This window comes from Fundulus heteroclitus, chromosome 18 (assembly GCF_011125445.2).
Source record: "Fundulus heteroclitus isolate FHET01 chromosome 18, MU-UCD_Fhet_4.1, whole genome shotgun sequence".
Classification (NCBI taxonomy): domain Eukaryota; kingdom Metazoa; phylum Chordata; class Actinopteri; order Cyprinodontiformes; family Fundulidae; genus Fundulus; species Fundulus heteroclitus.
This window is the reverse complement of record NC_046378.1, coordinates 3,517,388-3,543,377: the sequence shown is the minus strand read 5'-3', so window position 1 is coordinate 3,543,377 and position 25,990 is coordinate 3,517,388. Positions and strand designations below refer to the sequence as shown.

The 25,990-nt window shown below is 39.1% G+C and overlaps 1 protein-coding gene across 6 annotated transcripts in view; it reads right to left on the bottom strand.

The window, feature by feature from the left end:
• The window catches only part of LOC105926762 (chloride channel protein 2), a 178,177-nt gene that overhangs the window by 50,215 nt on the left and 101,972 nt on the right, over positions 1-25,990 (bottom strand). For all 6 annotated transcript variants that reach the window (XM_036149738.1, XM_036149739.1, XM_036149740.1 and 3 more), the window contains 4 exons: positions 25,577-25,661; positions 21,971-22,126; positions 2,626-2,695; positions 716-826 (listed from right to left, as the gene is read on the bottom strand). In XM_036149738.1, the coding sequence (XP_036005631.1) occupies positions 716-826; positions 2,626-2,695; positions 21,971-22,126; positions 25,577-25,661 (422 nt within the window). The remainder of the gene's footprint in view (positions 1-715; positions 827-2,625; positions 2,696-21,970; positions 22,127-25,576; positions 25,662-25,990) is intronic.

Genomic DNA, 25,990 nt, shown 5'->3' with positions numbered 1-25,990 from the left:
GAAACAGTGGCGAGGGAGAGAATTAAAATAAAGAGAGAGCAATACAAAAAGGGGATGAGGAAACAGGTGCTAGATTGGAGGGTTAGCACAGACCGGTTTCATTGTTCTTTCCCGTAACTTAATTAAGCCGCAAGTGTTTGTCCCCCCCCCCTCCACCCTCAGCTAAATGCTGCTGTTCCCTCCGCCCGTCCTAATGCTCAGTCCTCAGAGCGAGCTCTGCTGTGAGATGAAAGAGGCTCATCACAATGTTATCCGTGCAAAGGGCTGAGTCATCAGCTACAGCACAGCAAAACAGCATCGGCAAGCCCAGAAAAAAAGAAAACGGCAGGCGCCGAACCTGCAGCAGAGGCATAATCAGCACCAGCAGTCAACAAGTGGCACCACAGCAACAATGGTATTATTACACACTCAACTTTAAGACATATCAAATATGTGTGATCGTTGTTTAAAAATTTGCTGAATCAATGTTTACCACTGATTCTTGCTCATTACCGATGACACTGATGACACTGATGACACTGATGGTTTATTTGCCATTTACAATGGCAAATAAACCTATTGATTCTTTACTATACTATTATAGGTTATTTTAGTTTCTATTCTGTTCAACTCCAACCCTTGTAGGAACGAAGGAACACATAAATAATTACTCAAAAGCATAAACAGAGAAAAAAACTAAGTTATCCATTAATAAATGAATGAGTCTTCAACATACCTACAACAGCATAGCCTCCTGGCACTATGGGATAGATGGACCCATCTGAATGAATGCCATCTGGGAACCAGGCTGCCATGCTTTCTCCAACCAGACGGCCAAAGGCTGCTCCTACACACACACACACACAGTTAAAGAAAGTCAGTCAGGCCTAGGGTGTCTGTCTACATGTTACAGCGATAAACATCAAATACTGTACAACACAAGGACTGCATCTGGTTCCAAAAACACAGAAGCCACATTTAAATATTTCATTCTGCAGTGCTACATGTCCATCATAAGAGTACAGCAGTAGGGAGACATGTAAACAGTACGTAAAGATTCATGTTATTCTGCAAAGCAATGATTGCTAGAATTCAGAAAAAATATAGAATAAATGGCATCAGATGGACACAGGAGATGCAAGTTGGTGGATTAGAGTCTAAAAAGGAAAAGTCACAAGCAGCTGGTTTTCCAGAAATCTCTACCTCCCATTCAGGAGGAAGAGATTTCTTAATGAACTGGTACATATTATATATCTTGGTGGTTTCTATAATTGTCATGCCCGTCAGATCTTCCTGCAGCCAAATGTCTCCCAGCCGTGACACTTCCACCTCCATGCTCCATCGTATGAGCCTTTATTTTCCTGGAATGTTACTTTTAGTCTATGCCAAACATGTGCTTTGTTCTGGTGTCCAAACATTTCAACTTTTGATTCATCTTTCCAAAGAACTTTATTCCAGAAGATCTGTGCCTGTATTAATAAAGAATAGAGGCACAGACTAAAAGTAGCTCTTAAGCAGGAAATCCACTGGGTGTGTAACGTAAGCTTAATTTGCTGATCCACCACCTAAACAGTGGATGAAATGAGCAAATAAACTTCTATAATATTTATACAATTATTAATATGTAGATAAGATAGACTTTATCATCCCCATAGAGGGAAATTCATTCGTTTCAGCGGCCTGATGGGTTAAAGGTGCGGCTCTTTATTGTGGGTAAATTAATAATAGGAAAAATATTGCATCATGAATGAAGAGTGGAGTAGATTAAGTAAAATTACCAGTATGCCGAGTAAACATAAGCAAATCAAAATAATGATGAGGATGTAAATAAGGTGAGTTCAAACATTTTGATGCTTATTAAATCTTCTTAAATTTCATCATCATGTCACATTTCTTAATCCAGTCTGAATCAGTTAGTTTCTCTCCATTGATTACTAGGAGAGCATTTTTGGATTTTTGTTTCTTGTATCAACCAATCACAGCTCTTAGAAGATGGCTTCACACCTAGCAACAGGGTCAACCACACCTCCTCACCAAGATAAACATTTCTGTCATCGCATGTGTGTAATTTTAGCCACTTTATATGGGAATAAGTTTAAAAGTGTTCTTATTTATTCCTGGTAAGAAATTGTGTTTTTATTATATTGTACAAAAAAATTCCATCCTAAATTTTAATTGTTTATTTGCATGTTTCTGTATTTTTAAAATTTATATTAAATCTCTATATCTACAAATATCTAAAAAAAAAAAAAAAAAACAGCAGACTCAGTCTACTTGCTCTTTTACAAATGATTTTCTTACAATAAGGACGCAAACAGAGTTCTGCCATAACTGATCCTGCATCTAAATAATCCCTGCACTGATGGCTTTTTCATTGCTCAGATGTAAGGACTGTTTGTTCAGTCACTACCTTCTTTTGGGTGCACCAAAAGCAAAATGTTAAAGCTGGTAATGACGACAAGTCGATGCTATAACTAGACCTTCAAAAACATCAAAATTAAATTATTGTCCCTCTCCAGTTTTAGCTGTTGAGCCAAGTCTTTGATGAGGCTGATGTGTTGTTTCCTAAAAGACTACTCTCACCTGTTCCAAAAAGATAAAGCTCTGCTCACTGTTCTAAAGCACATATTGTTAATTGCTCATTACCGATGACAAATACAGGCATGAAGGCTCCACAGGGCACAGGGATGGTGGTGGCCAGGGCAGACATCCAGAACTAAGGAGAAAAAAAAAACACAGACACACACACACACAGTAAGATAAAGACATAAAATAAAAGAAGAGGGTGGCATTTCAATTAGCTACCAAGTCTCATACTTTGTGCCCAGACATGATAGCTAAGCTGAATCTCTGATCAGCAGTGAGGGGGTGGCAATGCGAGGCTTATTGCTGAGGTTAGATAGAACTGTCACATTTATTCTTTATTTGACAAAGAGCCTGAAATAAAGCTCTGGTAATGAGCAGACTTTGCTGATTGGCTGACACCACAGCAGGCAAGGAGAAAGGATGGCTAATTAGGCAAGAGGAACACACACACACAAAATTCCAGTGCTGATAATGTGTGAGCAGTGCTCCGTGTGTAGGTGGGCCTGTGTTTAAGGACAATCAACAGGTGTGAGTCTTCAAAGTCAGCTACGCAGACCTTACAAGAGCTCTCTCATTAACGTTCATGTAAGTTCTGCACAGTATTGATCAGTTTTAATATAGGATCAGTCGTTACATCCTTGACACAGAGCAAACAAAGGCAACCATAAATGTTGTAACACCCCATCAATTTAGTCAGAAGCTAATGTTATTCAGTGGTTCAAGACAAGGAAAACAGACGACAAGTTTTTCACGGACCGACTCGTGGAGCGGGGCGGAGGGGGGGGGGGGGGGGGGGGGTATCCATGTGTTTTTTCCCTGCCATTCACTATATGCACGCGCGAAAGCAACAACAAAAAACCGCGTGTTAACCTCAAATAAACATGCAAGCATATCAAGTTTTTTTTTTTTTTTTTTTTGGAATGTTGGCGAGGCGGTAGCATGAGTTTGGCGAGGCGGCCGCCTCGCCAAGATAGCGCTGCAGGAAACCCTGGATGCTACTTAGACATTTACCCACAAGACCAGACCAGACTGGACTGGATTGGACTATTTGCCGCAAGAAGGGGCAGCTGAGACAACATTTCAGCTGCCCAGTTTAACCATTTATAATCGAGTAAAAAATGCATTGTATTACATGCGTGCAGATGCTTATTCACATACAAAATATAGGGTTATTATTAAACAGTTTTTAACACTCCAGGGTTAGGGCACTAGAGGTCATACATTATCACAATAAACTCTACTTGACATAAATCCATCCATGGCCACTTGCCTGCGGCTGAATTGTTAAGTCTGGAAGGTCTAATCCAGGTTCCTTTATCCATTTATTTTCTCCAATTAAAGCCAGGGGTGTAACTTTGATTGACAGGCATGAGGAATTAATCTGACTGGATGAAAAATGACACAAAAAGCACTGATTGGCCTGGGAACAGAGATGTATGCCACAAGGAGAATCTTTACCAACCAGTCAGAGACCAGCATGATGTCACATGGAAGCCAATAGGCTGCAAGCATACATACAAATGTTTGTCCAGTGCGCCTCGACATTGAAACACTGACACTAGGCGGCCTGCATAAAACAATTACCCAAAATGAACTCAAAATGGAATGGAAATGCTGAAAAATCAAAGGTCTGAGCCATTTTGTGAGAGAACAGCTAGAATAATTATTTTTTTTACTTTGTAATTGATGTTTTCTATTTACATTTTTTCTTGGAATTTTGATAGAGGAGGCACCGGATCGCTCCCTATTGACAAGTCACCACAGGTTTGGATTTGTTATTTTTAAAACAAATAATTAGCATCCGAATAATGCAAACTGACTGCTTCTCATCTTCCTGCATTTTATGTAGGTAAATGCACATGCTTACAGCTGCACTCACAGCATGCAAACTATATTTGTATATTGCACAGTTTTCTCATATTTGGTAAATTGGCTCCTGTCTTTCTTCTATTTTAACTTGAACATTGCATTTTTACCTGACTAAGCTGTGTCATCTACTGCGAATGTGCAATATTCTTTCCCTTTATGATGAATTCTGTCTCTTCTGCTTAACATTAAAATTATCATTTCATTCACATTACGTAATTCAGTAAGTCTGCTGTACCCTGTCTGTGTTTTTACCACCGTTACACCAAAATCTCCCCATTATAGAACAGTAAAGATATTTTTATTCTTCTATTCTTTCTATGAGAACTGCCTCATAATTTGGAGCGTAAGATTTAGATTCATCTTAGGAGTTGGCGATAAATTTACTTAATTGATTAATTTAAATTTAGAATTCAAGATTTAATTTATGGAAAAATTGGAATTCTACTTTGCCAATGCACTCATTGGGCTTCCATGAAGAGAATAGCATGCTATGCTGAATATATGTTTAGGAAAATATATTGTCAAACTTTTGTAAAGAGGAAACCTTACCATAAGATGAGGCACTTTAATTTACTAATTTACTTATTTTTGTAAGTTAGGTTTAAGTTACACAAGTGAAGTCTGTTCTTGCTCATTGTGTAAAACCACTAGCAGCAAACATTTTGCTATATATTCATTGTTTACAAGAGCAGGGCTGCATCTTGTTTTACAAGCATGTTTCACAGCTTGTATTTAGTTGCACTTTGACTTCAGCTCAGCTCCCAGACAAAATGCTTGACATAAAAGCAAGTTTTTAAAATAACTTATTTAATTTATTTTTGTGAAATGAAAAGGAAGAAAAACATATTTTAATTGGATTTGGTATAATAAAAATCAGAGATTTTATTTTTAAGCTATATCACCCAGCCATAGTACAGCTAAAGGCAAAGATTACGCTTTTAGGTCTTTATTAACTGAAAATAAAATCTAGATTTATAGGCAAGGACCTCTCTTTATGGTTAAGACCAATACTACTTTGACATTGTAAATGAACCCAAACTACAAACACTTAAGAATCAAAAGCTATGATCAGCTATGAAAAGAACCCAAGGTTGATGTCTTTTCTCTGATCAACCTGTGAGATGATCTGAAATGACTCTTCCTCTAATTAGGTCAGTTTGGTTTATTAATTCACTGCTTGGTTCAATATAGGGCAACCCATTTATTCATCTCTGCCGCACAAAATTGAGACTTTGTCACATTAAACATTTGGAAGCACAAAGTGCAGCATGTGAATTGGAGTACTGTACAAGCCATTAGACAAATCTCATTGCTGTATTAATCTCTTGGTTTCAAATAGACTTTTTAATTACTCTCATTGCTCCGTCTCTCTCCTTCCTTTCTCCGGTCCCTCTGCTCCATCTATAGTTAGCAGTAATTAAGGCCGGCTGCCATGGTGACGTAATGCATGTCGTCCTACAACCCTGCACTGCCACCATTTTCACACCCCGACCAAACACACATATGTGCGTAGGTGTTCACACACCCTCGCGGCACACACCATAACACATACTCTGACAAGAATCAAAGCTCCATACAGCCAGACAGACAAACATTTGATTACACCAAATGAGCCTCACGGGGAAAATAAAGCAGACACTGGATTACTCTTCAGACTCCCTTTTCCATCATGTATTTACTCTTCCACCCAGACAGTGAAACAAGAATGAGAGATATGGCATATTGAAGGATCTGTGGACTTAAATTTAAGGCCAAGCCCACAAGCTCTGACGAGATCGCCACAGAGTGTGTCACAGCGTAGGTGTTGGACATCAATGGGCTGTATTAAAAACCCACACTGAGCCGAAAACATGGCTACCAAATAATCAGTAAAATTAAACTTAACCAAGTAAGAAACTAAACACAGCTGACAGGCAAATAGGTTTCCTGAAAAAAAAGAATTGATAGTATGATTTAAATTACAGGTATAAATGTTTACCATCATATCTACCACTCTAAGGAATTTCCAAAAATAGATAATGCAAAACACACACAAAGAAAACGTAAAGCAGCTGTTTGTCAAACAGCTGAGTGCTGGCCGGCTACCCAGCATATAGCCCTACTACTAGACAAGCCAATATTGGCTTGTTTTAAATGTGTCACACTATTTGCAATAAGGGGTTAAAAATTACTACCAAACTTAATGGTTTTTCAAATTTCTATTCATGTCGTTGTCTGGAAATCAAACTAACAAATGTAGATGTTGTAGATAACAAATGTAGATAAAAATGCAATAATAAGTTAATTTAGAAGCAATAAAAACAACTGTGACTTGTCTGCTGTGACTAAAAGTGATGTCATGTTGCAATTTATGTTTTGCACTTTTTTTAAATACCATTATGCTGTGAAATGTACTTTTACTCATGGCTATCATACGGTGAGAATATTTTTATAAAAAGTACTAACTGCTTTTGATGCAAAGAAAAATCCTCTATTTTGGAGTGGGACTTATTGATTTAAAAGTACAGCTGTATGAATAATACAATAATATAAAAATATGTAATGGTCGAAAAAGAAAGAGGACACTTGTTCTTAAACCGGAAAATCCTTCAGTGTATCACAAAAGATTTTAGTCAAATCAATCTTTTTTCTTATAATGTGCCAACCTCCACTTTATGTTGCCACCTACAGTCTGCGTCACTCCACCTCCAACAATCTCTTGTTGTCTCAAGTAGTTTGACAGGTTTAAAAAGCCCCCTCTCTAAAAAAAAATCATTTTGAAAATGTCAGACAATGCTAACCACTGTGGAGAGATGAAGAATAAACAATGACACTAGAACAGAGCTGGGTAATCATTTAAATAAAACACAAGAAGCACAATGTACACTGATGGTGACAAAAATGGATAGGAATTAAACAAGTGTGGGCAACAAATGCCCTTTCTGTGGTCTAACAGAATAGTGATTACTAACAGTGATTACTCTTTAAGAACAAACAATAAATTAATATCCCTCTACAGTATTAGAGAGTAATGGCATTTTGTTTTTATGCTATAAAAGCAAAATGTATAAATAATTGACTCACAATGGCCATGAACAACTGGGAAATAACGGCACCAGAGAGTGAAATAAGACGGAAGTGGTCTGATCACTGGCAAGATACCTTAGTGTGACTTTGCACAGACACCTTTTGTACACATTAGTCTTGATATAACTGTAATGTCGGGCTCGGCCTTTACTCAGCTGAAATCAGTAAAGGGCACCTCGTCTGCAGGGTGTAGATTACAGGGTAATCTGATCCAGCTGCTTGTTTACATAGAAAAACCCACTTGAACACAGGTGAACGTGACAAGATGCTGCCGGCTGCGTCGTCTCCGTCCCCATAGGACAGCAGTCCTTACCATGGCAACCACTCTGACGTCTGCAAAGTTACAGTGGCCAACAAATCCCCCCTGGCTCAGGGTTGCCTCTGAGATAACCTAATGAAACGACCCCTGCTGGCTCCTACTGTCCCTCTATGTATTTTTAATAAGTGCTGCATCCTCACTGTTGGGCAAAGTACACAGTCTATAGTAACGTCATCTAACAGATTGAGTGTTTTCGCTGGTTGACAGTCCTGCTCTGTAGGTTTAATCTTAAGGATGCATAATGAGTTTAAAGCAAAAGTACAGAGCTGCATCATTTTCCTGGAATAATGTGATGTACGGTGACATGGAAGCTGTTTGTTGGACAAAAAAGGTTATCAAGGAGGAACTATCAATATGATCTATACTTAAACTAGGGCTGGGCAACGATTAAAATATTTAATCGCGATTAATCGCCCTGATTAATCGTGATTAATCGCGATTAATCGCATTGTATTTACAAACTCCAAGAATGAATTCAAAAGTAGTGTAAAGAGCACTTTTATTTTAATGTTCTGCTGCCATATGAACAAAAGTGTTGTAACATTTGTAGCACTTATTTTATACTGGATATTTTCAACCCATCTATTGAATTTAGTGCACTAGTTGATCTTTTCTTCATAAGAGAACAGCAGCACTGCAGCCAAACTATGGCCTTTTTTGACCTGCTGTATATTAGCCAGTCCCTAAGCTTGATGTATCATGAAACTGTTGACCTTTTGGGTTTTGTGGTTTTTATTTTATTATTACAATTAAATAATAATAATAATAATAATGTTATGTTCAGTGTTTTTTCGCTAATCCACCATATATTTCAATCCTTATGTAATTTTGTCTGTGTTGTGTGCACCTGCCTGTTGCTTTAATCCTATAAATTTCCCCGTCGTGGGATAAAAAAGGATTAGCTAATGTTATCTTAACTTAAATAACACTTTTTAATATATGTACTGGGTTCTTTCAAGGTCTTAATTACATGTTATGTGTGGGCTCCAGTAACATCCATCCATCCATCCATCCATCATCCATCCATCCATCCATCCATCCACTGATCTACCTGGATGTTCCCTGGAGGACTGAAACGCCTCAGTCAGAGACGTCTGTCTGTGGGTCTGTCGGGGCAGTGAGAGAAGTTTCGTCTCCTCTCTCCGTTTCTGTGGCTTGACGTTTTCATGTTTTTTCACGTGCTTAGATAAATTTGTTGTGTTTCCACTGAAATGAACCGGCTTTTTACAAAACATACAGCTTGATTTCATTTACGGTATTAAAATAAAGCCAAACGGTGCTACTTCCTCTGTTCATGTTTTTCCCCTGCTGTGGTCTCCCTCAGCTGTTTCTTTGCTAAGTTTGTGTGAGAGCTGAGTGGGCGGGCCAGGCTGAGCCTGCGTGCTGATTGGCTGGCGTCGCTGAGCCATGTACGAGAGGGGAGGGGGAGCGGGAGAGTGCTGCCGTGTGCCTGCTGACTGACACTGACTGAAAGCATGTGAGCAACATGCGTTAATGCGCAATAAAATAAATATCGCCGTTAATAGTCTAATGAATTAACGCGAAATTAACGCGTTAACTTGCCCAGCCCTAACTTAAACGTAATTTCTTCAAGATACAGTAAAACCTCAGAGACAGCAATGCACAGATCAAAATTTAGTGGCCAAACCTAACATCCAATGTTTCCAACGCTTTGGATAGCTAGCACCAAAAACGTAGAAGAGAGAGCAGTCTTTGTAAAGCAGTGACTGGTATTTTAAAGCAAAGCTTCCAGTGTAAACCAGCTGTGACATCATGTATATAAGAGATTTACCAGGACTAGCGTTTCTAAAATTACAGTTTCATGTTTGATCCTTAACAGTAACAAGACACTTTGAATTGTCTCGTTACTGAAATGTGCTATGCAAATAAACTTGCCCTGCTTTAGAGAATGCACATCCTTAATGCAACTCTCTCACTGTCATGCCTCCTCAGCTAACAGCAGGCAACACTGTTTGTTTCTGTTTAAAATACAAGAAATGATTACGTTTGACACTCAGTAACTCCTTCCACACTCAAGAGTGCTGTGAGCTGATAGTGATCAGTCTGGTGTGATCACTGGTCAGGAAAGATCAGAATGGAGTTTCCAACCAGATGGCCCCAGTTAAGTTAAAAATGGACCAATTCAGGTTCTTCCAGTCAATTTCCAGGTGTGACTTTGTCCTACAGGATTGTAAACACAGCATTGGAGAGCAACGGCCAGACCTGGTTTCCAGGATTCTTTGGAGATTAAAACTCTGTTTATTTCAGCAAATAAGCTCTCTTTTGCGATTTGAGGCTACTGCCTGGAGAAGCTAATTTTGGGGAATGGATGCTGTTGGTTTAAATTTTGGCAGGAATCAAGACCACCATGAATTCTCTAAACTGAAACATGTCCAAGTCTTTTCTCGATATGCATACCAGCAGAAACATCATGACAAGCAGGAACAGTTTAAAAAGAAAGCGCTTGAATAGATTAACCAACAAACTGATGGAGGGAAGGGAAAATATCAGCTGATGAAGGTTTAGCTTTAACATCAGCTGCTCAGACGTGGGTTAAGCTTGACTACAATCCCTGCCAAAACTAATGCTACGCTCAATTTTATGTCCTAACCAGCACTGTAACAAATCCTGCACAGCAGCAATGACTCACTCCCCCCGCCAGAGGAATCATTAATTTTTCATTTAATCTGATTTTAATCGACTCACTGTACGTCTCACAGAAGAGGCCCACAGCCATCAGACATTTTGAGGATTTCCAACCACAAATGGATTGGAGACTTCAGAAAGCCAAGGCTTTAGTAAAGGAAATAACTCTGAAACGTAAATAGTTTGGATGGTTTAAAAACCTTCAATGAGCTGCCAAAAAATGCAGAAGGAATCCTAAATCAAAATCCAATTAGAATATTTCTAATGAACTGTATGAATTTTGAAGGTGGCTTTAATAAGATGTATTATTTATAGATTTGCTTCAGGCTTATACTATTTGAAGGAAGAGGAAGTACTGTAGTTAATATATTCAATTCAGAATTCAATAATGGATATTATTTCTACTGAAGTTGTGGGCAAGGTCTGTAAAGGTTTGCAACATCACACCAAGTTGGATCCAAGCAAACAGAAAACTGTCTCAAACGGGACATATAGAAATATTTAAATAAGTCTGCAGGGGATTGGCTGAGATCAACTTTTATATAAGTGAAATCCCTGAGATCCCTGATAATGAGCAACTAAGAGTGTATCTGTACGCGGGCTGGAAGATATCAAATAAAAGCACATTGATAAAATATAAATTATATTGATCAATATCAATAATTATCCAAACATTCTGAACATGTATTTTAAGTGCAGTCCTGGCCATTTTATGCTGCTGCTTAGCGACCTATTTTTTAGACACAGAACACAAATACTGAATTCAAACTCAACCCTTTTTTCAACCAACTTTTTACCAAAACTGCAAGTTTTTAAAAAAAGAAAAAGACGCATGCCCTCTGAACTCTTTGATGGGGGCGTGGCTTGGTGACAGAGCATTCCTGGGTCGGCTTTTGTGATTGTTTGAGAGGATGTAACGACTGTAATATTAACCTACATGATGGGCTAGAAGGAAAAAGGAAGGAAAACTGTTCTTATGTTGAACTTTTCATTGACACTTTTTTACCCTATTTCCCTATAACAATTGTCAAAACACAGGCTAAGAATAAAATCAACTCTGGAAACGTTTAGTGTTTGCCATATGTTTCTAATAAGAGAACAGTCCTCAACTTGTTTATTTGATAAGAACAGACGCAGAGTGGGGAGGACACATTGAAAGAATGAGACCCCCATCTCCCCAATCTGCCACATTGTCAGACCATTTCTGACCTAAAATGCCAGATTTTGTAGTCCCTCAATGTAATACAACCCATTTGAAGTTATAAGACAAGCCCAGCTGGAAGTTAATTATTGTAATGTCAAAGTGGTTATGAAACAGCCTAGCCAGGGTATATCATTATTATCATTAGTGACTGGCCATGTTTGAAGTGAGGCTTGTAGCCCATTTCCCTTCATCAGACATGATATAAAAAGAATGAGGTCGACTGTGTGTCTGTATTGAAGGTAAGGCTGGTAAAATTGCCTATATTTACCTCAACGGCAGGTGCAATCATAAAACCCTCATTGTGTGAATGTTTTTGGATGTCAACCATTATTTAAACATACTTATGTTTGGATAATTTGCCAACACCAGAATATTACAAAGAAGCTACATTAGGTGCTGCAAATTCAATCAAATCTGAGGTCGGTTCTCCTCACAGTCACAGAACACACAGAGTGCATCAAAATCTATATAATAATTAGGAATATAAAGGATGGAAAACTTACATTCCTTTAAAGTTTCCAGAAAATAAGTATTTTCAAGTACTATCTTGCACATTTCAGATCACAAAAAACAAAGTGATAACTTTGTAAAGAATTGATGGTTTAATAGGTGGAGTTAAACCTTTACAGCTTAACAAGAAGTTGACTTGTGATGCAACTGGCATTAGATGAAGGCTTTAAGTAACTTAACAGCAAGATACTAGAAACAGGACAATGATCAAGGTTTTAGAATTGTGTTACTGTGTAAAGAGTTTCCTTTCCTGTTACCCAGAATGGATATTTTTTAAAACTAGATAGGTACGCACCAGCATACCAAGTACACAACCATTCAAAATTTTAAAGTCTCTCTGTAACATATTAGAGAACAACAGACTGAAATGTATGAAGTGCATTTTGAAATTATAAACACTTCAGGTGCAGCTTTCTCTGATTGCATGTGAAGCGTTTAAGTTATGAAATGAGAAAAGGATGCATAGCTTTCTAACTGTTTTACTAATAAACATCTGAAAGAGGGGCATGTATTAGCATTCACCCCCCATAAGTCTGTATAGTGCCACTCAGAGGCAAGTCTTTTGGAGTATGTCTCTACCAGCTTATGTCTCTACCAGCGTTTCACATCTACAAAATGGAAGTTTAGCTTTCTTCATGCAAAACAAGAAAACTGGAAAGAGAGAGACTGAAAGTGTCGGTTTTCGGGTTAGGTTTCTGACTCTCAATTGGATTTAGGTCTGGACTTGAACTCAGCCACTCTAACACATAAAGGTGCTCTGATCTACAGAACAACACAACTTCTCCATTTAACTAGTATAAAGATTTTCATTTTATGTTACTTAAATCAAAGAAAAGTGATTCAAATTGGAAATTTACATAATGTATGGAGAAGGGTCCAGATGTCAAGGGTATCAGTTATGACGCACATCAGAGGACATTTATACCAAGTCAGCAGGAAGCACCTTATGCTACTGTGTGAAAAACATTTTCAGAGGACAGTACTTCTCCTCGGGGCCTCTGGGACCCTCAGGGGCCCTTCTTTGATACCCACTCCAATTACAGTCTAGCCAGCTGTGTGTCACTATAAAGCACACACACTGCCATTTTCACACAGACAGCAGAGGACACACACCTGTATTAATATGCCCATATCGCCCCAAGAGCTCATAATAGCACAAGACTAAAAATAACATCTAACTATTAAGCGCGCCAAATTGCTTTGCAGCTTTGTGAGGGCACGGCGTGTATTTGAGCTGCGCTGCAGCTAAACCCTTCACAGGAACTGCTAACATCTCACCTTCTTTGTTTAATTAGGACAAGTAGCTAAATGTTAGGTGGCCTGAAACTGATCAGGATCCCTGACAGTGGATACCTGTGCATACACCTTTCCTCTCCATTGCTGGAAACAGAGTGTTTCGTAAGTTTCAGCATGAAAAAAAAAGGGACCAACAAGACAAGATGGCTGCCAGGCTGAATAAAAGAGCTACTCATTACAGAGAAGAAGCAATCTCGCCTTTGAAAATCACCAGGCTGAATCTAGCAAAACCAAAGGCTGTAATTAGATGGAGCCATTACAGCCTCGCGTTGAATGCCGAGTGTGTGTCAGTGTGACAGAGATAGAGGCAGGAAGGAGGACATGAGTCAGTGCATGACAACAATTACATGTTCCACTGCTCAACAAGGTTTGTTCAGGTGGACGGCGCCAAAGAGTGTTTAGTCTGAACTACGTGGGGGACACAGTGGTGAGTTGCTGGTTCAAAACCCCCTTAGGCAAGACGCTTCACCTGCTACTGTTGTGGCTACAATATAACTCGCCACTGTGAGTGTGCGAATGGGTGAATGAGTGACTGAGGGTGAAGCACTTTGGGGTCCTCAGGACGTAATCAAGCGTTGTACAAGTACATTCCATTTACCATTTATGCCTTACCTTAACATGCAACAGTACTCATACCTCTCAGCGGTTTTGCCATTTTTTCCACATTACAGCTACAAGCTTCAATCATTTCATCTGGATTGTGTGTGATAGACCAACAAAGAGTAACTCTGGAGGATCTGCACAGCCCAGGTGGGAGCCCTGTATTATTTACAAACTCCTCAGATCTGGGCTTTACAGAGGTGATAAGAAGGAAGCAATTGGAGAAAGAATAACAGAATTGCATCTGCAGTTTGCCAATAGCCATGTGCAGGATACAGTAAGCATTGGGGAGAAGGTGTTCTGATCAGAGAAGACCCATGTGGGAAATGACTAGAACTGCATAACACCCCCAATGTTCTTCCCTTACAGTGAAAATTGGTGGATCTCCACATGGTACTGTAGGGATCCTGTTACAACCCTGACAGGTTGTGGTCTCTTTGCACATTTACAGTTGTTCTTCAACACTGATTACACTAATTATTTGCGGACCAGATGAGGCTAATAGGTGTATATAACGTGGCTATACACTAACTGTGGTCTGCTATCCTTTACATCTATGTTGCCACTTTTGACTTCTTCATTTTGTTTGTACATTACAAAACTTATACATACAGGTATAGCTCAAAACCCAAAGAAACTGACCCGAAGGCTGCTTTCAAAGCAACCTGGGCTTCCTGAACACTTAAGCAGAACAACGGGTTGATTGCCTCTAAGCCACATTGCATTGATGCAATAAAGCATAACTGTGTGGTATGGGAGCTGCACAGTGAAGGAGAGGAAGGACTTAGCACAGGTGGTGAGGACAGCACAGCCGCCCAGCTGGACATTGCACTGTTAACCCCACATCCATAAGGGAAATGTTTCAGGAACATCACATCCAAACCTAACAGACTCAAAAACAGCTTCTTCGCAAAAGCTGTGAGGGCTATCGTCCCCTGCTGAAAAGATTGATTGTGTTACACATCCCAATAACATATATATATATATATATATATATATATATATATATATATATATATATATATATATATATATATATATATATATATATATATATATATATATATATATATATATATGTTTGTGTGTGTAACATACTGTATATATTGTTTGTGTGCTTCTTGAACCAACGTCTCTCCAAAAATTCTTCACAGTGACACATTGGGACAATAAAGTTTCCTGATTCTTAAATAATGTAAAAGGGGCACAACTAAGTGCTGAGTGCATAGAAATAAAAATACTTTTCAGAAACATGACATTTTTGCAATATTTTAGTTTACTGAGACACTGAATCATTCATAAACTACAGCTTAATCATCACTATGACAAGATATAAAGGCCTGAAATATTCTATTTTATGTGTAACAAACCTGTATAGAGATATGAGTTTCACTTTATGAAATGAGTGATAAACATTCACACATTTTTTCCACAATATTCCTTTTTTTTTTTTAGATGTACCTGTACAATCCATACTGATATCTTACATGGTCAGATGTGATAGGAGGAGGGATAGAGCTAAACACAGGACAATTCTGGAAGAAAGACTGGAGTTGGAGGCTGCAGAAGACTTGGGACAAGGTGAAGGTTCACCTTCCAGCCGGACAACAACCCTGAACATACAGCTAGAGCTACAATCTAGTGGTAGGACACACGTGTCCCTGCTTCATTACAGCTGGATTAATGGCTGAATTGCCTCCTAAAGATGTCAAAGTTCTGCAAAGGCTGTGAGTTGAGATTATTTGTAGAACATCTTTAAAACAATTTCTCCTCTACCTTCCCTTGCTCTGTCACATAAAGTCCCATTAAAATACATGGAAGTTTGTCGCTGTCGTGTGACAAAATGGACAAAAGATTTTAAAGGCTATGGCTGGGTTTTGCATGGCACTGCCTGGGTCACCTACATGAAGTGCTGCTACTTTATTAACCTTGTTCAGGCATAGTGTACACATCTACAGAGGATGGATGTCACTGCAATGAGGGAAATGATCCTGAAAGGAGAACATTTTGCTAAAGGACACACAAACACAGAGGCGGGGGGCAAGTGAATGAGAAGCCTGTTAAAAAGTTGACTCAATCACGCTTACTTTTTTAAATAATCAAACCTTCTGCTTGACATTGCTCCTTCTAAAGATATGGAGACAGAAAACTCTGAGTGAGACGTTTCCTGTCATAATGCTAAGAAACAATTGCTGTGAATCAGCTTCTGCCATTACTGCAGAACCATCACATGATCCGTCACTCTGCTTACATAACTCTGACAGCAGAACCTTCAGTAAGTGTTACATATCCACAGTTCCCTGTGTGACTTTATCCTCATTTTCCTGGACATTGTGCTCAGCAGCAGTCACAGTGGATATCGACTTATCTAATGTCACATCACCATGGACAGAAAACAAAGTGATTATAAATTATAAAACTATTCGACCCTTCATATATTTGTCCTGTTTTTGCAACACTTTTAATTCATATACACAGTGCAGCCATTTTAATAGTGTGTGCAATGGGTCTTGACAAGCACCTGAATTGCTGATTTTTAAACCGACATCTTTTGGTAGCTCAGTGCCGCCGCCGTTGTGTTAACAGTGCACAGTGCCCTGCGCACCATCACAGAGCTACAGCTTGACCCCAGAGGACAGTGGTTAGTATGGCTGTAAGCCAACTTCTGAAAAAATAAAATAATAAAATAAAAACAAAACAGTGGATTCTCGCAAATGGAGACATGCTCATAGACACACTGACACAAGCTGTTACTTGTGGTGCATGTGTGCATCACTGGCGGAGCCACAGGAGAACATTTCCACAGCCTAGGATGCAGTTCTGACACACACACACACACACACACACACACACACACACACACACACACACACACACACACACACACACACACACACACACACACACACACACACATACACACACACACACACACACACACACACACGTACGGGCTGTTTGCTCACAACAGTGTACATGTACGCTTCGACACAGACTCACTGTTATGAAGGATGGTGGAGAAACACTGGGCTGGAGCTGATGCCAATAGTGGACATCATGAATTCTGCACCAAGTTTGTGTGTGTGTGTGTGTGTGTGTTTGTGTGTGTGGGGGGGGGGGGGGCATCTTGTCTGTTGCTCTCTTTATGGCTAAAATATGAGCAAATATGAGCTACAAACTGTCTAAGAGGCAGGTTATAAAGTAAAATAATACTGGGGAAAGTGTCCAATTTATATGTAAATATACTTCTGCACACTTCTTCTGATTGCTCAACTTCTCTGACTAATCTGTGGCCACCTTTATATGTCTGCACCACTAGGTTCATAGAATTACAGAAGGGAAAAAAAAAAGCTACAGCTTCAACGAGCTTACATCAGCCTGCTACTGTACAAGGTCCAGGAGAAAGAACACATCATAACCCTGCTCAAAAGGTAAATAAACTATTATCAGTCATAAAGGCAAAATAAACTAAGTATAATTGGTGTAAAATATTGGCAATCGGTCGACAATAACTTAAAAAAACTAATCATTAATAGCAAACGAAATGCCCAAATTGGTCGACCTCTAGTTTGAAGAGCCTGTTATGAACTGGCTGAAGATGTCTCTCTGTAAGTCAACAACAGCAGCTGTAGTTACATGTGCAATGATTCAAATCTGTCTTTAGTCACCCGCACATCAAGCGCAGGGGCCACGTGATGCACTCACGGCCCCACTCTCTTTGTTTCCACACCCACACACACATTTACACTGTTCTCTGTGGGTACTTTACTTTATGGATGAAATTCAGAGTACAGCCACAAACTCACATTCAGCCTTGTACTCATTTGTTATTGAAAAAGAAACATTTATATTTCTTCAAAAACAGCAGCAAATAATCCAATCAGGATTCAAGCACCAGCATGTTCACAGATGAGCCTGTGTGACATGTGGCTCAAACTTCTGTTTGCTTGACAGTGTACGAGACACAGGACGCTGGAAGGTAAAATATTTGCTATAGAGCTGAGCTATACCTACTTCTTTTCCTCTCACAAAGTATATTGCACTGGTGTGATATTGATATTCCAAGTCTCTCCTTTCCATCTCACTAGAACCTGGAGGAGTTGAAGCATTAATCCTTTAACTCCCCTTACCTGAGCACATCCAAGCATGGTCTTTTACAGTCTATACCTCAAGTATACGGACTCTCGAACATTTCCTATCATAAAGCAGCAGAGTTTTGCAGCTGCGGCGATAACTGACAGCGATCCTCTGGTGAATATTTCTGCTCCTTACATCTCGAACGTCTGTCTCAGCACCTGTCACCGGTGAGCTCTGTCATCAGCTCTGTGGGATAAACGAAGACTGCGATCATGTTACAGCAACAACAGAGCAGAGTGGCGGCTATTCTGCTCCCCAGCTCTGCACAAGCCTCCAATGACTTACTTTCAATTCAAATTGTGCAGGGATGGACCGTCCCCTCTTGTTCCACTGCTTTTTCACAAACAGATATGTTTACAGCTTTTAGGGAGTTGAGAGACAACATAAAATATGACTATTGCCTAGGAAACGTGTGGCAAAAAAAATGCTATTGGCAAAACTATTGACTTAAAGGTAACACAGCAGGGATGTCTCAATTCAATCCCAGGAGTGGAAATGTCCTAGTCACAGCAGCATCAAATGATCAACGTTTAAGTCCCAGATCAAACTCTACTGCTGATTCCTCCTAGTGCTGAATGGTCTGTAACTACCGAATGTGTCTGCTGCAAACACAGAAGATTGATACAAAAAAGGCCCATTTCTGTCTTCATGACTAACAGAAATGCATTGCAGACCAATTGCTATGCTTATCTAACAAAACTGGATTACGTCAAACGACAGAAGTCTTTTCCAGTATCTAGAATGATGTTTACTGTGGAAAAATGACTACCGTATTTTTCAGACCATAAATCACACAGGATTATAAAGGCACATTAAATATTCTTCCCAAGTGTGTAATATCACTCCGCCCCTCTGCGTACACAGCTCTCTCCTGACAGAGAGAGTTATCCGTCTCTATTGTGACAACAGAGTAGTTGGACTTTACTGCCCTGTTTCTAACATAAAGCCAATTTTTGAGAAAATTTAAGGATTTTAAGTGTGCCTTATTGTCACATTCTTGACTGGAGAAAGCTGCTGAAACAGCAATCACTCAACTGAATTCAAATGTGTTACAAAACAGATCATCAATGATTCACAATAAAATGTAGCGTAAACATCCTAACAATAGAATAGCGTCCTCTGCAGAAGCAAAAAGTGAGTTTGTTGAAGACTGTAGCTGTGGCTACTAGCATGGCTCACCATCATCAGGGTGTGAATGTGTGTGAATGGGTGAATGACTAATTGTGGTGTAAAGCCCTATGGGGTTGTTGGACTTGATAAAGTCCTATACAAGTACAAACCATTTACCATTTTTACAACATGGCTAGCATCAAGAGGAAATGATAATGATATGGTCCAAAACACCACTGTTAAGGTCATTCACTAATACATAGCCCAATGCTAACAGAGACCATGTAAAAACTGACCATGTGCAGTCTGATATTTTACTAAGGTTTACAGCTGGTAATTGTTTTAATCCTATACAAGGCATTGATGCTAATAAAGCATTGGCTCTGGTGTATTGGCATCAAGCTCAGCAAAAGCTAATTCTTAAATGACAATTGGATCAATATCAGGAATTAAAAAAAGAACCTTACTCAAGATCCCTGCTGCGTTATCTTCTTTTTGATTCAAAGATTGAAAATGATATGGTATGCATTAGCAGGTCTCTAACATCACAGCCTATAAGATCAAGTGCAGCTTTGAATGACTCCAGCTAAAAGCATTATCAATCTAATCGATCTAAAGATGAGGGATGAATCGCCTTGAAATTGTCGTCTTGTGTTAGTATTGGTTCTTGTCAAAGGAACATGTGCTGCCTTAGATGCTCTGCATCAAATTCTCACATGTAGTCAAACTGCTACTAAGGATATTAGCCCTGAATTACACTTTCCAAGCTTCAACCTGACAGTTTCTGCTGCAGCGAAAACGGTTTCAGTGTCATCTCCTCTTGAGAAACTTACTAGAGAACTGCGTTACCACCATTGCCAAGGTTCCTCAATAGATGTGTGAAAACTCACGTAGAATGATGCAATAGCTTTATGACAAGGATAGCAGCTATGAAAAACATCAACATCATTAAAAGCGGGAGTGGTATTAACCCTGGTAAATTTTCCTTTTGGTTGATTTATATCATCAGAAAAATATTTTGTCTAAAGAAAAAAGTCAGCAGTACCAGGAATTGTGTGCTGTTCTAACCGTAAAGCATCATGAAGCAATCCATGTGTGGTTGGTTCTCAGAAGGGGGAATACTCTAGATTCTCCCTTAGAAGACTGCCATGAATAAAGACTGGGATCAAACTGCCATTAAAGAGACGTTTTTTCCACCATCCTTAATGTTCTTGTGCATTCTCCAACATTTCCTAAGGGCCTCAAAGATCACAATATTTACTGTTCCCCTTGTGGCCAGACCACCACCCACTTAAACCCACTGAGAATCTGTGGGTAGATCTTAAAGAGCGTGTAGAAAAACAGAGGCCAACAAACTGACGAATTCAAAGCATTACTACAACAAGAATAGGTCTCCAGAAGTCAAGATTTGGCCCAGAATCGATTTACAGCATGTCAAAGGGAAGTGAAAACGTAATGTAGAATAATTCTGGTTGGTTTGCGGTTTCCTCTAACTTAAGCCCCTTTGCTGCTGCGATGACCCACATAACTGAAGAATAAACCCAGTAAATACGGACTAATGTTTTGCCCATAAAAGATTTGGAATGTTATCTCCTCTAGTACACCACAGACACGATTAAAAAATCTAAACAGATTTTTTTAAAGATCCACAAAGCATTTTCCTCACCGCCAACATTTTAGCAATGAGTTTTATCTACAACCACCAAATGTCTGTCTTACAAACAGGACACGTACAGCATGCCATTACAAGGTTAAGAGAATCCAAAGGAAGTTTCACCCAGTAATCTTCTTTTACACACAATAACACGATCACACAGCCACACTTTCAGTAAAGCTGGATTCTGTTCCTTAAACCCAACAGCTTTCATTTGACCTTGAGATTGAGACGGAACGGACTAAGCTAAGGTCAGCGGCTGAACACTCTGTATGCTCTGGTCTTTTCATTTTACATGGATTCCATCAGCTTCTTTATTCAGAGATAAGAGGTCAAAGTGGTCAAAAACTTTAAATGGCTGCAGGGGAAAAGAACTTTGTAATGAGAGGGAGATAGGCCACTTTCTAAAGTTTTTTTTTTTTTTTTTTTTATCCAAACAGCCTCCCTTGACATCAGAGATGAGGGACCTTTACATACTGATGTTCAATTTGTACTTTCTGATGACTTTTCTGTTTTTTGAGAATTTCGGATGTCAAAATGTAATAACTAAAGAGGGGACCTAATAGACCATAATAGAGGACAAGATCCCAGTGCCTTATAAAGGTAATAATTTCTGTATAACTATACGACAATGTGTCACATGTTGTAATAGATACCTCTAAATAATATTTTGTGGACCAAATTGGTTTCAGGAGCCCCCTAAACAGCAAACAGGGCTAGATGGGTCTCATTTCATCCGAGTATTACCTCATAGAGACAGAATACAAACGACACACTTTTCAGATCTGTCAGAGGTTTGAAAACTACATCCAATTTTGCTCCATAATGACGTACCACTTTGTCTTACTATGTAACATAAAATCATAACATAAAAGTAAATGGCACAGGGGGTATGATTAAATTTACACGGCACTGCTAAGCTGTTGTGGAGTATAAGCCAGTTTTTAGGAGGCTATGAGATCACAGTATGTTGGCACCAGATCTTTGCTCCTACCCTCATGACGATGAAGAGGACCAGGGTGACAAAGACGTTGACTTGCGGGTGTTTCCAGGCTTGGGAGTTTCCAATGTAGTCGAATTCCTCAGCAATCCCCTGTTTGGCCCACGTCCGGTTGTCCAGCAAAGTCACCAGAGACTCCTTTTGAGTCAACTATAAATCAGAGAAAATAATAATTACCATTCAGCAGCAGGGGGCAGCACTTGTACCATCTAGCCATCCAATGTAATTTATTTTGGAAAATGTAATAGCATGATGCAAGTTTGCATGCACTTGTCCTGATTGTTATAGTATTGTTTAGGGATTTAAATCCTGAAAGGGGCCTTGAAGGAACCAACGGCAACCATATAATGCACTTTTGCAGAACTTGCAATAGTTTGGCGAGATCCTGCACAACTTTTCTTCTTGGAAGCAGACAAGAAATAAATTACTTTCATACCAACCCGAAATGCGTAATCTACACCAACACGAGTTTTGGTAGTTCTAGTAGTTTCTTTCATTAGTGAGGAACTCAAACTTGAACGTACGCTCCCCCCCCCCCCCAATACCAGCAACATTATTGTGTATCCAACCTTTTTTCTTTATTTGAACACATTGGAAGACATGGTGACGTAACAAAATAATGCAACCAGCACTTGGTGATATCAGGATTCCTGCCCACTTAACTTGCATTTCTAGATTTTCTCTGGGGGTTTTAGAAAATTCTGTACATTTAAGAACAAAGTATTAACATTTAAGTGCTTGAATAGTGATCTGTAGATTACACAATTCACATAACAAAACTTCTCTGAAACTAGCTTCCAATGTTCAGAGAGTACTACAGGGCTATTTCACTACTTATATGGCATCTAGGCAAAAATAAATCTACTCCATTTCAAAATCTATGACACTTGGAGTTGTACATAAGGACTGGAGTATCCAGCAAACTAAAAACGCATCCTTCAGAGCATGGATTGTGAAGATTGACGCCTTTATTCTGTTTTGTTGTGTTTTTCCTCTATTAAAATCAGTCCACAGACTATGACAGATTACATAAAATCTATAATAGATTAAAATCCTTAATCTGAATAGTTTACAGTGTCTTTTTTCCCTAATCTCTTCCGATATTCAATATTTGTGGGCATCAGGAGAGTTCTGCATCACTGAAATGACGATAATTCCTAAAACAAAAATGTTGGTGAAAGTGTGTGTGCAACATATGTTTTTCAGTAATATTGAATTTGTTGGTTTAACAATGAGGGAACTGGCATTATTGAGCATATAAGTAGCTCTTCAAAAACATATTGATCACGTTGCCATGTACCTCTATAGGTAGAATACTATTCAATCAGGGGGAGTAGAACCATTACTGAGGTATATCTGCAGAAAGACAAACAGCTTTGTTGTTTTTGTGGTCTTCCTTTGAACTTGAGGCAGAATCCACAGAGATCCATGTCTCTTGTGCAAAGAAGATGGAGGAAGAACGCCAGACAAACCATCTGCCAGCAATGTAGAGAAGCAGTTACCAAGAAAGATGGCACTACAATAAACCCAGTTTCATTTTCCCTGAACTAAAGAACTACACTGTTATAGTGGCCAACCATTTTTTCTTTTAACAGTGGAATAATTGGGTCTGATATGAAAGGACATGACCGTCGCTGACATGCTGACATTTTTTCTCCATATTTAACTCGTATAGATAGCAATGCCCAGCAGGATCTAAGTGATATCTGGTTAAGGGGGCAGTACCAACACAAGTACAAAGCATTAGTAGGTTCTTTCAAGCTGAATTAGGGAAGTTTGTCCTTTAACTTGTCGTGATATTTGTTTATAATTTTCACTCACACCTGCTTCCTTACAGGTAGGCATGTTTGTTGACTCAGGGCATAATTAACTCCTGTTTTAGTGAAGACTAGAAATAACCCGCAGTTCATGTGAAACTTGCAGTAGCCGCTAGTCCAAACTCCACCCTCTGAATGTGAGCACAGGAAAAGATGATGAGCTCAAGGTTTTACAAAATGTCACCAAAGATTTAAATTCTACAATATCTGTCAGGGATTATACTGTGGCAGCCGTTTAAAAACCACATCAGCTGCAGACAGTGTTGGAGATAAAGTTCCCCACTGCCAGAGATGATGATGAAGAGTGTGCCGTGAAGACAAAGGGATCACAGATACACGTTTTTAAGTGGGTACTCCAAAGAGAAGAGCTTTAAGAGGAGTACGCCAGCATGGGCAGAGCTTCAGAAGTCTTTATCACATTCTTATTAGGAGCTATGGCTAGGAGAGGCAGCAAATCTGTGTGTACTCGTCTCTCTAGACTTGTGTGTACCAACCTTTGTGTGTGTGTGTGTGTGTGTGTGTGTGTTTGTGTGTGTGTGTGTGCGCACGTATAAAGGATGGACAGCCTATTCTTTTTCTAATTCCGATAATTAACCGGATGAAGGGGATAAAATGGGAGAAGGCACAAACACATGCTCATGAGTCATCCCAGGAGCAAAAGGACAATATGTTTGTCCATGTCTCCATCGTACACTGATGACTCACTAATACTCACGCACACATTTATACCCCCTATTATAACCGGAGGCCAAAAAAAGAGAAAGACACTTTTCTACCCTTTATCTTCCACAAGCTTTTTTTTCTTTCTGGATTACTTAAAGCTGTTAGCTACAATAACATTTATCAACATTTAATGGTAAACAGTAGGCCTGGTGTAATCCCATGAGAGTAAAGACCCTTTGAGTCTGTGGCATATGACTCCTGATGGGTGAGGAATAACCTAAACTGGTCCAAAATGAGGAAGAAACAAAATCAACAGCATCCACCAAAGTCCATTGTAGCAGCTGGATGATCAGCTCCCATTTAAAAAGACTTCTTACAACTTTTGTTGTTCCTCAAATTTATTTTTAAGCATCAAATTGAAACTGAAAAAAACAACAACGATGAGTGTTGATTTAAAAAAAATAAGACAAAAAGTAGGTCGCCAACCATGATGGCAGATCAAGCTGAAAATCAACCGACTAGCCACCCTTTTTTATACATGTCAAACATGAGGTTTCCAACGCTAGACCACCTAGCAACTGCACAACTCTATGAGCCAAGCATTAACCTGAAGCACTTCCTTAATGTGATGCCTATCAAACTCCTTAAAGTGCTGGGTATGTCTTTAATGTATCCAAGAAGGCCTTCTCTGTCAGCTGACCTTCACTCACTGTTGGGACTGCCTGATGAATGCTCTGGAAGCTGCCAACACATCATGCTCCTCATGACCCTACCATTAACAATGGGAATTATCTATGTTACCATTGCCGATTGTCAGGCGTACTAAATTAACTTCAAATTGGCTCAATCCTTATGGACAGTTGACAGATTTTTGTCAGTAAGTATAACAATTCGGACTGACATGTTTACATCCGGTTAATTACAAAGTGCCACATGTCTGAAATGTGTCTCGATGAATAAAGGCCAAAGATTGGAACTCAAAAACTGCAGCCATGTGACTCTAGGTGGTTTATACAAAAGACAGTTAAAACAATAGAAACAACACATTCAGAAACCTTGTTGCTAAGCATACTATTCTTATTAGCTCTATCCAAACATTTGAAAGGTGTGGCGACCATACCTTTCCGGCCATAAACTGTCCAAATCCAGGTGGGAATGTCAGCGTTGAAATCAGTAAAGTGACCAGTGCTGGATACAGCAGTCGTCTGAGAGAACAAGAGGTGCAAAAAAAAAAAAAAAATTCTGAATAGTTGGGCTAACCAATAGAAATACATTTTTATTCAACTGTACATTTTTCACTTTTTGTTCCCTTAAAAAACAGGTTGTAATTATTGTCACATAGGTTTAATTGCAACATTATAATCTGTAAGAGAGAATGATTTGACAATTTATTTTTATAAAACACATTTTCAAAAGCTGTTACCTAATAGCTTTTATTATTGCAGAAGTGACTGAGATATATAATAATAAATAAAAGTAATAATGAGGGGTGCAAAGTCTGTTTTACAAAGTGATATCCAGTAGCTGTCAGCCT